At 50.2% G+C, this 14,495-nt stretch overlaps 2 protein-coding genes across 3 annotated transcripts in view; one reads left to right on the top strand and one right to left on the bottom strand.

Moving 5' to 3' along the window:
• Window positions 1-2,086, top strand: part of LOC126578519 (transient-receptor-potential-like protein) — a 5,646-nt gene extending 3,560 nt beyond the window's left edge. For both annotated transcript variants that reach the window (XM_050241152.1, XM_050241151.1), the window contains exons 7-8: window positions 26-248; window positions 329-2,086. In XM_050241152.1, coding sequence (XP_050097109.1) covers window positions 26-248; window positions 329-1,878 — 1,773 coding nt within the window. In that variant the 3' untranslated portion in view covers window positions 1,879-2,086. The remainder of the gene's footprint in view (window positions 1-25; window positions 249-328) is intronic.
• Window positions 2,087-2,155: 69 nt separating this feature from the next.
• On the bottom strand, window positions 2,156-14,122 carry LOC126578520 (mucin-5AC-like). Its single transcript, XM_050241153.1, has 3 exons — window positions 13,064-14,122; window positions 12,472-12,971; window positions 2,156-4,707 (listed from the first exon to the last, which is right to left on the bottom strand). Exons 1-3 carry the CDS (start codon window positions 13,225-13,227, stop codon window positions 4,538-4,540), a joined length of 834 nt encoding a protein of 277 aa, XP_050097110.1. The 5' UTR covers window positions 13,228-14,122; the 3' UTR covers window positions 2,156-4,537.
• Window positions 14,123-14,495: the final 373 nt, after the last annotated feature.

Raw genomic sequence — 14,495 nt, 5'->3', positions numbered from 1 at the left:
TTACCTTTCTCTCTCCTTTCCGCAGCGTCGTAAGGAAGACAAGGAACGCGCTGAACGGTACACGAACGTGATGCGAGCTCTCGTCTGGCGCTACGTATCGGCCATGCATCGCCGTATGGAGCAGGATGCCGTCACCGAGGATGACATCAACGAGGTAAAGACGGAGATCTCGGCGATGCGCTACGAACTGCTGGATATCTTCGAGAAGAACGGAATGGATGTGTCGGCGGTGGATCGTAAAGAGAAAGGTAAGAAAATGGTCGCTTTCGCCGTGTTCCTTGCATGGCCACTCGCACACTGCTAATCCACCACTCCCATGTCTCTACAGCGGTGCTGGCGAAACGTATGAAGATCTGGGAGCGTCGGTTGATGAAGGACTTCCAGGTGGCACCGGTTGAGATGGCGGAACAGGAAGAGCAGGAGGAAGAGGAGGATGCCAATCCGTTGGCACGGTTCCGGCGAGTCGCGAAGAAGGTCGCCAACAATACGACCTCGGCCAAGTGGGGCCAAGTCATGACGGGTGTCGGTGTCGAAATTAACACGCAGATCGGTCGCTGCCGTAACCGTGATAGTTTCCGGCAGCAACAACAGCTGCAGAAGGCAATGGCCGAAGCACGCCGTCTGGTGGAACGTAGCCCGTTACCCCTTTCGCGTAGCGATTCACCTCACATCGAGAGCTATACCGATGAGACAACGAACACGTTGCTCAATCTATTGAGCCAGCTGGCGGAGGATACGGAAACATCACCAGCCAACACCCTCAAAACGAATGATCCACGAGCGGCAACGCCGCTGAACCTACTGACCGCCCAACTACAGGCCGCCCTTAGCAAGACACCTTCACCACGCCTTTCAAAATCTCCTCGCCCCGGTGCCGCACCTGCTGGTGGTGGTGATGCTGGTGGACTTGGATTGCGATCACCACTTGGAGCAACGCCGGGATCGATCAGTCGATCTCGCTCACCGGTAGCGGGTGGTGGTAACACGCATCTGGACGGCGGTGTTCATACACCAAAACTCCCTTCGATTGCTGGTAGCAAATCCCCTTCACCGGACGGTACGCCTGCCCTAGAGAAGCGTCATTCTAACCTGGGCATTCGATCACCTCCGACGATCATGTCGCCTCCACCGCAAGCTGACGTTCAACCGATCCAATCACCGCCACCACCGATGATCCACATCACTCGCACCGAGTCACAGCTGGTGAAGAAGCAGCGTTCCGATTCGAAGGAGAGTCACGAGGAGATTGAAGGTGAATCCACACCACCGCCACTTCCATCCTCTCCACCACCAGCACCATCGGCCTCGAGCGGTACCGTGGTGCACAGCGACGATCCCGATCCATTGGTTTCCGGTGTTAACTCGCCACCCAAGGTGATCAAACGGAAGGCACCGGCACCGGTATCATCCAGTTCGACGAGCTCTCCGGAGGATATTTCCGTGGCACGGCCCGTTGCGGTAAAACCACAGCCTGGCCAGGGTATGCTGCCACCGCCACCGACGAAGGAAGAATCGCAACCGCACCCGACCATTCCAAGCCTTAGCACTACGCCGGCCACTCCGCTGCCCGTGCCGAAAGCAAAGGCCACCGCTCCACGTCCACCATCACCGACACCACCACTACCGCCACCGACGGTGTCCTCTCCACCGCTCATTCCTATCATCATCCAAACGGAGCAGACAGCTGACACGAACGCCAATGCTCCTGCTGCTGGTGGTTCCGGTGGCAGCAAGGAATCGCTAATCGTCGGTGGTGCTGGTGGCGATGCTTCGGCTGATGCCACCCGGACCGCTTCATCACCGACTTGTCTGCGACCGTACCGTAAGGTGGAGGATGTGGCCACCATCAAGCGGCAACCGAAGAGCGGCTGGTTGTAGTTCCGTCAGTCGCGGGACCCCATTTCTTAATCTTTGCACTACTCCCCTAAAAGAGAGAAAGAGGAGAGTGAATGTGAGTGATCTTTTTACTTAACGAACGAACGAAACATCTTATCTGTTGTTGTATTGTGATTCATTTGGAAAAGCCAAATTAAAAAAAAAAAACAGTGGCGATCCTTGCCTAGAGGATCGACCCAAAACGGCGAGAGTTGGCGAGGGCGTGATTTCGTTTCGAATTGTGGAAAGAACGTGCAGTGAAAGCCTTCGATTGTTGGTATATATTTATGCATTTGAAATTTATTTTAGTACTTTTTCAGGAGCGGAAATATACGTGGTGATCTTATAGTGCGGAATTAAAAGCGGGAGAAGGGTGAGAATCGAAGCATTCAACGTGAATCGAACTCTTCGATTCTATTCCTCACTCCTCTCAGAATTGATCGAAGTTTTTTTTTTGTTTTTAAATACAATGTTGCTTTCGGGGCCTGATGGATCCTACTGTTGCTACTGTTTATGAATGCTTGATTGCCTTTTGTTAGGTCAAATGGTGTTGGGTTCTCTGGTTTTCCTTAATTTTCTCTCTCTCTTCTTATCCCATACCCCCGTTTTCCTCGCCACATCGTGCCTAATCATAGTTTAACCTACAATAAGGAGCAAAAGTGCAACACCTAATGTACGAGAGATCCACCTGTTTCACAATTATTCGCAGCACTATGTACACCTTAGCTTATATATGATGCAGCAGCGAAAGAAGATTCAAACCGCATCGTCACCGCATTCACTTCATCACTGCGAGAAGAGCGAGGTGATCAAGCGATGGGATAATGTTCTTATCCTTGCAGGATAAGCTATGCGATTTGCTACTACTAGTATTACCACTATCGTTAACGTTACTACTAGAGGGTGGGAACATTTCGACACTCAATCAAATCGAACGCAATTTTTTCGGCTCATATGCAAACACAGTGTCCGAAAAGTCGAAGAACAACAAGCGAGGAAAGTTACTTTACCGCTTAAACGATTACGCTGCATGGTGAACGGGTTGCGCTTGATCAGGTTACTTATTTTTCGGGCTCTAATATTGTTCGATTGATCCTAATTGGGAATTCTGAACAGATAGAAGAACAACTCACGACGTGAAGTTATAGGAGGAGAGCAAGCTAGTTTGACGAATTCACGCAAAACAAACACGGGTCGCTTCCCTTCTACAACTCGCGTACACAAGAGGTTCCCCTCTGTCGGGAATATGATCTGATAGTGATTTGTACTTCGCTTTCCTCTGCCATTGCTTCGCTTATATCGAGTATCGTTTGGCACAACTACCATCGCTACATACGCTAACGAACGAACGCTTCTCGGTCTTGATCTATACTTCCGTCGTATTCGCTCTGTACAAAACTCATGTCGCAGAATGATGAAACGCAAAGTTTCGTAAGAACTAAAAAGAAGAAAATTATTTAGCGGTGAAAGGTGAAAAGTTATACACCAGTGGTGTATAGCGGAGTGACTTGATGAGTAGATGCGAAGAAAAAAGATGAAGAAGCTGTTGCCCTACCTATGACCTAGGCATGCACGAGACGGCACGCAATAAAATCGTTTAAGCCACCAAAAACGCACCGCACTCAACCGAGGATCGAGGGATGTGGATTTTGCTGGAAAAGGATTTCCCTCCTTACTAACTCACAGCTCATAGCTACAATAAACGGATGCTCCCTTTTGCACAGCCTCTCCGCCGGCTCTAGAAGGTCGCATTCTCTTTCTCTACGCACACGCTACCGATGTTGGGGCTATGCTAGGACATTTACTACGGTACCGGGGTACTTTCTGTAAGCAATAGGAGTAACTTGAACGCCCTCCTATTGATTAGAGAAAATCTGTATTTCAATCATTCGCTTTATCCGACGTTTGCGTTGACGAATGTGAATTTCCATACAATTCATCGATCGTACGTTAAAAACTCAAACGTCCCTAAAATCGTACTACCACTAATCACATCTTACTCAATCGTACGCTCTATACCTTACTTAGAGGGTAAATAATGTGTAGAAAAATAAAGGATAATTTACAAAAGTAGAAAATAATAATAATAATAATTTGCCGTTCCGCTTTGGCGCGCCGGTGTACAAGTTGTAAAAACGTAAGCAAAAGACTATGGCGCCCTTGTCTGGCCCGTTTAAATATATTTAAAGCGCACCCGTACGACAGAGCGCAGCACACGGTTAACACATCGGTTAAACGCTCTGGCATCTGTATTTGGGTACGCGTTCATCGGGTTGTTCTTTTGCATAGGACAGCAGGAAGTGACCAAAACAATTGTGTAAAAACTCATAATAAGGGAGTGGGTCTTGTGTAAATAAAAAGATCAAATAGAAGCAGCAGCAGCCGGTAACTACTTTAACATTATCTCAACTAGAAAACGTAGTCGAGATCGAGAGTACGTTAAGGTGTTTCGAAAATAAAATACATTATTACAAAAAAACCACCCTCACTGCATTCCGCAAAACCACGCAGGCGGGCGGGCGGGCGGATTTCCTTAACGTGTCTAGGGATTAATTTAGAACTAGCTAGCATCCTTCATCCACTCCCCCCTCTCTCCCTCTCACTCTCTATCGCGTCAAAGCCGTATGGAGGAGTGTGGTCCGAATGATGTGGTCCTCGAGATTTAGCCAGAGGATGTAGATGGCACCGAGTGGCGGCGGGTTACAGGCGAAGTGATGGCTTTCTTGGGATCGGCACCGTTGGAGGACATTGTCGCGATCAGGCGCACCTTCTTGGCTTGGGTACGGCCGACCGACGCGCCAGTCGAGAGACGCTTGCGTTCTTTAAGGAATTCTAAAAAGAGAAAAGAAGAAAAGGTTGAGGGTTAATCAGAGGGTTCTATAGTGAGGGGAAAAAAGAGAATCGTTTTATTAGGATTAATCTAGAAAACCGAGAGCCTATCGTGACCTCGGTGGTCATAGGTACGGGCGGGGGGACTAGAGAGCGAACACAGAAACAAGCCGAGGTCAACCGAAAGATCACCAACGGTGCGCGCGCGCTACAACAACAGCTTGCGTATCAGTCAACAGGGAGAGGGCAGCCGCGTTCCCGCTGCGTTCTTCTTATCGCAGCCAGGCCAACTGCACCGAGAGGACAGAACATTGACCACACCGTTCAGCGTTACGTCGGCATACATACAGCAGCGCTCTCTCGCTCTCTCTATAAACAATTCGCCGCGCTACACCACAGACGGATCTCCATCATCGTCCGATAACGGTGCGTAGCGAAAGCCAGTTCCTTCTGGCTTAGAGTACAATCCGAAGCTTAAAAAGGGAAACAAAAGGACGCCCGAGGACGGCCATCGGGTGATGTTTGTCCACTTTTAAGAAAATGAGGCAGAAAGAGAGAATTAGTCATGCCATCATCTTCAACTGTGCGCGCGCGGTATGTTTGCTGTGTGATGGTCTAGGAATGGGAGATAAAACGAAAAGGAATTGCGGTCGGAATGTTTGTATCTCTGCAAACCGGACACGTCGCAACAAGGGTCTCTTCCTTTAGCATCCTGCCGTGCGCGATGATTCATGTGCATTGGAACTTTCATCTTCTTTTGGTTGGCCACTGATTAGCACACGCAGTTTACGCTTCTCTTCAACCGATCGTTAAGGATCAGTTCAGCAAACAGCAGCAACGGGACCCCCTCGTTGTCTTTAATATCGTATATTTTACGATTCAAACAATCCGCTCGTTCGCTTGCGAAACGAATGCTTTCATTCTGGAGTGGTTCCGTCCTCCACACGTCCAAGTGACCGTTACGAATTCGATCTTGCCTTGGAACGAACGGAGAGCATAATTTAATTCCCTTTTTTTTGGCCACCACACAATTCCCCCAAAAACGTGGAACAGATGTTTCGCTGATGCATTTCGCGATTTTCAGCCACGCGGACAGGGGATCGTTGCGGATCGTTACCGAAACGGTTGTTCGGTCACAGCCTGTCGTACTGCGGTTTTAGCTTCGACTTTAGGTTCGATGCACCACACTGCACACACCACGAGGCTCATCTTTTATTCATTTTACTACAGCCAAGCGACAGATAAACCACACATGATGATGATCGACGGCCACAGATACCACGAGCGGCAACAGCAGTAACGCACGATATGATCACTCGGCGGCTAAGGCCGGCACGTGTCCTGTTCGTCAACAGATGACGTGCGCGATCCCCCGGTTGAACCTTATGCGGATTCGGTTTAAAACCAGAAAACCGGAAAACAACGGACGCGAACACCACCCCGGAAGGTGCGCTGCGGTGCGGTGGTGAATGGTTAATTGTTCATTTAAATTTATGCACCCACTCTGCCGACCGTGAACCACCGGAAAACATATAAAAATGTAGCGGAACCACCGAATCTATCACCTCGCTCTCTCTCCTGGATTCCTGGGGAACTCTAGGGTTCAACCAGCGATCACATCTGCGCTAAGACCGCACGCCAAAGGCACGTGACACTGACGACCTCTTGGATAAAACGTGGAAAGTTCAAAGAGTGTAGCGGTGCAGGATTGCTAAAAAGACAGGACACATCTGGCGGCATCAGGGTAACAACCACCGCACCGCACCTCGTGCCGATTCCGCTTTCTTTATTTTCTGCGCTTTCCACCCCTTGATGTCAGGAGAGGTACGAAACACCGGAGAGCACCATCTGCTGCCGGTGCCCTGACTACCTGACCTGACCGCGGGGTCGACTTCTTTCGAGGTTTGTGGTAAGGATTTTTGGAAGTCAATCCAAAGGTAAACGAAGTAAGGGCAAAAAGGAAGGCCACTCGAACGAAGGCAACCTGTAGCAACCCAAAAAGACAGGCTGCTGCTGCTGCTGCTTCTAATCACAAGCCAGGCGCGAGGATCATCATCGCACAAATGTGTCCGTAAATGGCGCCGCATCCGCTTACACGATACGGGAACACAACATTACGCAATTCCATGCCAAAGCGTCACCGGCATTAGCCAACATTAGGCCCTCGTTGTGGGTCCCAAATGCGCTACGGACACCGCTAATGGAATCTCAAGGACAACAACTCGCGCCTCGCGTCGCTCCAACTTCTAACATCGGCGTCAAGCGACCGGCGTCCAAACAAACGTCGACCGAAGGATTGGCAAAAAAAAAAAGACAAGAAGGAAAGAAACACCGCAACAGCTCGCGCAGCATCGCGTCACGTGGTCGCGATCTTTTTGGCGCCAAAAAGACAATCCTCTGCGCAGCTCGGGCACTAACGTGTATTTGTGTATTGGTGAGTTTTGAGGAGGGTTTATAGTGCTAAGCATTGTTGAGATTATGTGATGGCGATGCTGGTACAGCGAGCTGTCGAAGTGATAAGACGCAACGACGACGATGGGGAACAGAGGGTGGGTCACAGCAAATAAACTGGACGACAAATCAAACACCAGCAAACAAGCTCCTTGTGTCGTGCTAGTAAGTGAAGGCAGACAGCAGCAGAACAAGCAGCAGATGTTCAAGCGCCTAGCCATCGTGGCCATCCATTAAAAGACATCCATCTGCTGCCGTTCGCATGTGAGCATGCGTCGAGAAGTGAATGTAAAGCCTTTGTGTGCGCACTGGTACTCGATATGATGCCGACTGATATGAACCTTCATTTAATTTCCTGCCTAAGCCATCAATACTTTCTCTGTGCAAACAATCTTGAATCGAACTCATTTAGTTTCACCGGGAGGGAAAGGGGCTGATTGTGATTCATTTTACGATGAGGAGGTTATTAGAATGGTTGTAATGTTTACCCAGACACACCATCATCAGCACGAAATCCATCACGGAACGGTGGGTGCTCGTGATAAGATAAGAATCTAGAGCTAAAGCAACGAGAACCGGACCAGACAGTTGGACTACAAATGGCGAGCGAGGTGCGCTGATAGCTGATAGACCATCCCGGTTGGGGGCTACCGTTTATGACAACTGAGATCTTCATCTTCGTTGCACTGCCAGCTAAATCGTGGTTTAATGACGAACACAGCGGTCCCAGCCAGCGCCGTGGACCGTCACCGACAGGTTTGCACAAGTCGCAGCTTGTTCGCGATCGTCACGCGTCTTCTTGGCACCAGACGATCGCAGAAAAGGTGGAGGGCATGCATTTCAGGTTGAAACGTGTTTACGATGGTTTCGTTGGAGCGGCGTGACTCCGCGAAACCACGATCGACGCAGGTTCGATCGTGTGCTCCACCATCGAGATGATGAAATCCGTTGCCAAAAGAGACGAAGAAGATTCACCTGACCGAGTGAGGTATTATGGTAGCCAGGCAAGCAGCACAAAGGGGAACAACTCTGGCTCCAGGTTGTATTTTCGACCCGTTCCCCTGCCTCGTCGGATTTTACGATGTAAACAACAAAACAGAGACACGAAGAGGCGGAAGCCAGGCACCAAAAACCACGACAGCTTCCAACAAACGGAAAAGAGGTTCGCCAAAAAGGCTGAACGCCAGAAAACAGGTCGCAAAACAACGCAGCACGAACCAGTTGAATCCGGCAAGCCAGGAAGCGTACCAAGCAAAAGAGAAGCACGTCTCCGGTGGTGGTAATTTCAGTTCCAACCGGTGCGCAGCATAAGATGAAATTGCACAACGGCATCGCACCCCCTCTCTCCTTCTACTCCGCGTCCGATCGAAGAAAGTGCAAGATGCTGCTGCTGCTGCTGCTGCATACAAAACCTGAACGATGAGGATACGGCGCTTATTACTGTACTTTCCTCCTTCCCTCTGGTCGCCACCAAAACACGGAGATTATCATCCCGGCCGCGATCCACACCGTAGCGAGGATCGCGTACAAAATTGAGCAAAACAAAAACACACCAAAAAAAAAGCGACGGCGACGACGATCGCGCGAAAGGGCTACAATTTGGAAACTTTCGCCAGCGATACGGTGCCAGGGAGCCGCGACACGTACGCACGCACGCGCGCCCTGCTCTCTTCTGGGGCTACCGATCGGAGGACAGGAAGCTCCCGGGGTGTGATGCCTTCTCTGTGCTTCTCCTTCTTGCCCCTCCATGATCGCCAGCCAACGGGCGATTTGTTGTTGCGAAATTCGGTAGCTGATGTATCTTGGGGTCGAGTGCTTCTCGAGAGAAAGATCGTTAAAAATGGTACCTCTCGAGGGCACCATTTGTCTGTACCGAGGCGTTTACTGTATTTTTCTCCCCTCTCTCTCACTCTCCTTTATCAATTGAGCCCTTTTCTTCGGTTCCGCTGCATCATGTTATTGGTGCTGCAGGCAGTTTACTTCTTTTGTCTGGCATAAACATACGATCGGAGGGACCAACAGCAGCAGCAGCAGCACATAATATAATAATTTTGCGCACCAGAATCGATAAGAAATTGAACGTCGCCGTTGCTTTCTTCTCTGCAGAGTGTGACCAGGTGTGCTCGCGGTCGCGGACATGATCGCCGGTAGCACGTAAGGAGAGGAAATGATCATTCGATCGTTGTTTGTCCCGTAAGACCGGCCGGATGGATGGTTGACCTCGATATTATGGATTCGCGATGCATGCGTGTGCCCTATCCAGTGATCGAGGAGGGGTTGATCGAGCGAACACAACAGATGATTTGTATGAAAATTAATTATGGTCCGTACAACAATGCAATCCCCCAGCCAGTGGCGGCTCCAGAGACTCCAGCGGCCTTTCACAACCGGGGGAATAACTCGGAGCGTCCGTCTGAGCTTGCTCCTAACAACAGAGATTGCATTTCCCAAAAACGCACCCAATAGAAGGCATTTATATTGCTTCGAAAACGATAATTATACCCTGCCACCAAACAATGGCCAACGAATGTTTGACTTTGTGCCACAAATCCTGCTGCTGCCGAGCGTTTTAGGACACACAGCAGCGGCACAATCACCGGAAACCGTAATTCGCACAAGCACCCTCGCCTCGCTCGTTCAATCGCTCGGAATCCGGTTGCAGGCAGGACTTTTGAGGCTTTTTCGCCCGGTTGTACAGCATGGGATCATGCACCGAGAGCAAACAAAACGCAAACAACGCAACTCCCTCCTGCTGGGCTAGGCAACGGGGCGCAACCACTGGGTTGGTTTTTCCTTGCTGCCGCCTGCCGATCGTGCAATTATCTGCCCCTTTGCGCCTTCACCTCGAACCTGCACCAGGAGGAGAGGATATCCATTTCCAAGAGGGACTCTGCGACTCCTTTCTCCGTCCTTTCCGTTGCTTTCCGGCCATCCAAAGATGAAGATGTAATGGAGAAGGCAAGCAGGGACTTGGCTTTTTACATCGACAACAATAACAACGACAAAAAAAGGGAAATGAGTGTACACACAAAGAGGCAGGCAAATTATCACTCCCAAAAACCGACCCAAGGATGACCCTCGGCCGTTGCTGCTGGCGGTGCTCCCGGGGGCCCTTAATTGACCGAAAGTGTGCGAAATGGTTTGAAATATTTAAGGACAAACATTGAGACATTCTCGAAGAAGTCGTTCCGGATGACCTCCATTTCTCTGTAGCACACTCAATGCCCATTCGTTGTGGTCATGTCAATGTTTTTTGCTGCCGTTTTTTCCCTCTTAGTGTAAAAAGTGGTGTGTGGCCCACATTTTCGCATAAATTGCTATCTGTTGGCTGCATAAAAAATCATAACATTGCGCACACATTGCCACTGCCACCCCTCTCTCGTTCGCGTTCGCGTTTGCTGACGGAAGCAATAAATTGGACAGCATATATTATTTTAAACTAACTGCGCCACAGCTGTTCCGTGGCCACGGATTTGCACCGCGGTGGTTTGTGGTTTTTGGTCCGGTGTGCGCACCGTGACCCAAACATTTAAATCTCGTTGTTTTGCATCGGCAAACGGAAGTGCGCTACCGTTGCACGTCGGCTGTGCAGCTGGCGCTGAAAGGCCTCCCTTCCATTTTGGGGCCAGGTCCCCCTCCCCCTGCTCTTGTGTGCCGCGAATAATGAGCAAATTGAGCACACTGGCACACCGAGTGCGCTGCGCGACTCGGGATCGAGAACTTAACCCGTGACCCCCGGAGGCAATTGGATAATTATACCCGCAACCGCATGACCGCGTGCGCCAACCGCAACCCAGCAGATGCAGCAGCGAACGCAATAGCATTTCTATTCAGCGTGACGAAGAACGGGGTACAGCACGGTGCATCAAAAGGCCAGAGTCAAGCTCGCGAGACGATTGCGCTGGATTGCGATCGCTGCTTGCGCGGAATGCGTTCAATTAAAGGCACCAACTCGATGCCCGCGCGTACAACCTCGGAAGCGAAACAATTACTGATAGGATGGAAGGTATCGACAAACGAATCACGCGGGGACAAGGAGCGCAGTGTGGTGCGGGGATCGAGCATGGCAAAGATCATCATTAGACACGCCTTTTGCGGCGCTGTTCTCAACCCTTCGCTGCACTCGGCGATCACTCGACGATCGTTACTATCTTTCGCTCTCTCTCATCCCTCTCGGCAGTCTGGAACACCCTCTCTGAACTACCATAAAAACGAGGGTGTAATATGGAAAATAGGTCCTCGTGTACAGCTGCTGCACCCTCGGCAGGAGATAGGACAACATAAAGACGCAGTGAGCAATGCGGTCCCTCTTTTTGTTCTACCGAGAACCGAGGCAACAACAACAAGAAAAAAACCGTTGGAAAACGCGACGAACCATAAAGCACCGAACATGCGTACAACACCCAAGATAGAACCGAACACAACCGCAGAAACGCCAGTGATGCGGGGCCAGCGATCGAAGGAGATATTAAGAATCTGTATGCCAGGGGTCCCCAGTAGTAGAAGGAGAAGTGTGTTGGAGAAGTTATTAAGATCCTAACAGCGGAAAGAAATGCTTCATGCTCGGCCAAACCACACACCCGGCACCACAATGTTCTTCTTTGCTGGCAATGGCTAGAGAACATGCTGGGGGTGCTGCTGCGCCTTGTGTCTGTAGCGCATCGTGTGCCATCGGCCCTTCGCTCCGTCCGTGGGTTGCAGGATTTTTAATTATCGACGGTTACGCGTCGTTCATTGTGGTCGTGCCGCGATGAGACGACCCCTGTTGTCTTTGAGAAGAAAGATTCAATAATAAATGGAGAGTCATTAATCGTTTCACGGCAATGGATCAAAACTGACGCTCCATATAAGCGAGAGAGCGAGAAAATTAATTGGCCGGTTGGCGGTGGTGTCGACTAGATCACACATCCAAATCCCGTCGCGCTCCGTCGTTCCGTGGCATCGACTCAGCAAGATCAAAATGGCATCAACGCTAATTAGTGAAGAATCGCACGTTTTGCTCGCCAGATTGCCTGGATTGTGTGGAGGACGCAAAAGATCAAACGTTAGCCCACGCGATGGCATCAATATCGCACCCGCCCCCAGACAGAAGCAGTGTGTTAATTGTGATCGAAAATAGGAAATCCAAGACATGACACCTCGGGCGAGAACCCGCAGTTAATTATTTTGTCGTTCTCGGAGTTTCTGTTCCGATAATCTGTTTCAGAAGCGAAGACAAATAATGATCCTTCTTTTAACGATTAATGATCAAATCGCTCGCCAGAACAGCTCATAAAAAATATGTCAATATGCCTACTTTGACCCAGTTACACTTACCAGTAATCCTCATTTGCCGGGATCTAGTGACACGCGACGACGACGACGATGTCGAGCTGGTGCTACTGCTACCACTGGAAGGAGATGATGGCGGTGTGCTGGGCAGTGGTTCGATCGTGGCGGAGGTCACGGTGGCGGTTGTGGTGCTGCGCAGATTCGGGTATGTTCGAATCGCTTCCGGCACTTCGTCGACCGGGGACACATCAACCTCCCCGACGTTAGCCTTTTCCGCTCGCTGATCCAACAGGCTCTGCATCGAGAGGGGCTCCTCCTCCTGTCGCTCATCCACCACCGGTGCCCTTCGTCGTCCGGCCGATGTCGAGGACATGTGTGCAGCCCGGGTTAGAGTGACCATTGCCGAGCTTGGTGATACGGTAACGGGTGCAGTAACGCGCTCCCATTTGTACGATCCGTTCTCGTCCGGTCGACCGGTGGTAAAGTCAAAGTTCCATTTCTTCCGCTTCTCCTCGTTCTGTGAGGCGATCTGTTCTTCAACGAACCTGCGAAAGTGGATCAACGGCGGATTAGAGGAAATGTTCGTGGGTTGCTTTTTTTTTTGACACGGATTAGAGCCTCCACGAAAGATACTTACAGCTTCACCGTGGTCGAGTCTACGCGGCCAAAAAGGTTGCGTTTGATGCGAGCCGCGTTACTGCCGGAGGAAGCGATCGGTCGGTTGGCCGCCGTGATCCGGATCGGTGGCGGAGTGTGAGGCAGCCGCTGCTCTATCATACGATTGTAAACCTGCGCACCCATGATTACTTCGATTTGGTCCGTTTGATTTTCACTCGAATTTGCACCGCTCTCAATAAAGACGCTGGCTTGATCACACTTTGTGTTTATACACACTTCTTCTTTCTGTACGCTTTTCTTGTCGCGTTTCTCTTTTTTTGCGCAATCGATTCTGTTTTGCTAAGATGGCGCGCTCCACCGTTCTGTTTTGCACTTGTCCTTTTCTTGTCACGCGTTTCGGTCGAGCGAAGCCCACTGAGTCACTGGGAAAACTTCACGCAATACAATCAACACTTTTCGTAGCGACGACACAATTTTTCCTTTTAATTCAAACTCTACGGACGAAGAAAAAATCCCCCTCGAACACGCAGCGCACACGGGCCCGCACGCATACCGCGATGAAAACGCGACGCAATCAAGCACAACTACCAACGCACCCAGTTTTTCAACTCTTTTTTTTCTTCGATAAATCCGTCGGCGCACGCGTCCGTCCGCTTGGGTGTGTTTGTGCGGGGGGAGGTAGGTACGCCCGCCGCTTAAATTTGTTGACCGTTTTTTGAGGTTAGGTACGCGCACAACGTTCGATTCAGTGGATTATGAATTTCTTTTAAATCACACACGGCACGCACGCACGCACTCGCACAATTGTCAACCGTTGTTTGAATCGAAAATTCTTTGTTCTACTTTCACCTCCGTTGTTGGCCTTCGCGACGCTCACGTACCCCGCACAACCGCTTTCTCCTTCACGCACTGAAAACTTGAACACGAAACACCGCGCACAAACGCACGAAATAACACGGCAACGCGTCGTCTAGTTGGTGTTGCTTTTTCCTTCGAAAGGGTAAACGGGAGTGCGTGAAGCGAGAGATAGGGGACGCCGCAGGACGACTCGGAACAATCAACCTTGCGGCTGCGACAGTGAAATCCAAACAAAAACGTACGCACCAAACTGAAAACCGTGGCTACCCCGAGTTTCGCTGCGATGCGCTACCTCGCACGCACACCACCATGCCAGACCGGTTTACGCTCACTACTACCAACGTGCGTCGCGTTACGAATTTATGCTCTGTGAAGAAAAGTGTTGTGTTCGGAAGGGAAATTATGCTTGTTTGGTAAGTTTTCTTATTAATTAGAATTACATGTTTCTCAACATAGCTGCTTATGTAACACTTCATTCGATGGGATGAGTATGTTTGAAAAATAACTTTAAAAACATTTTATGTTGCTTCGTTTACCTCATGGGTATCATATCTTGCGCAACATGCTCTCTCACTCGCGCGTACTCCGTCTCC

This window comes from Anopheles aquasalis, chromosome 3 (genome assembly GCF_943734665.1).
Source record: "Anopheles aquasalis chromosome 3, idAnoAquaMG_Q_19, whole genome shotgun sequence".
NCBI lineage: Eukaryota > Metazoa > Arthropoda > Insecta > Diptera > Culicidae > Anopheles > Anopheles aquasalis.
The sequence above is the reverse complement of the archived record's forward strand: the minus strand, read 5'-3'. Positions and strand labels throughout refer to the sequence as shown.

Excerpts from the sequence above, each read along its gene's own strand:
- LOC126578520 (XM_050241153.1), bottom strand. The coding sequence starts at position 13,227 with ATGGGTGCGCAGGTTTACAATCGTATGATAGAGCAGCGGCTGCCTCAC. Across the intron at positions 12,972-13,063 it reads GACTCGACCACGGTGAAGCT|GTTCGTTGAAGAACAGATCG; the intron begins GTAAGTATCTTT and ends CCACTTTCGCAG. Across the intron at positions 4,708-12,471 it reads CCGGCAAATGAGGATTACTG|AATTCCTTAAAGAACGCAAG; the intron begins GTAAGTGTAACT and ends TTCTCTTTTTAG.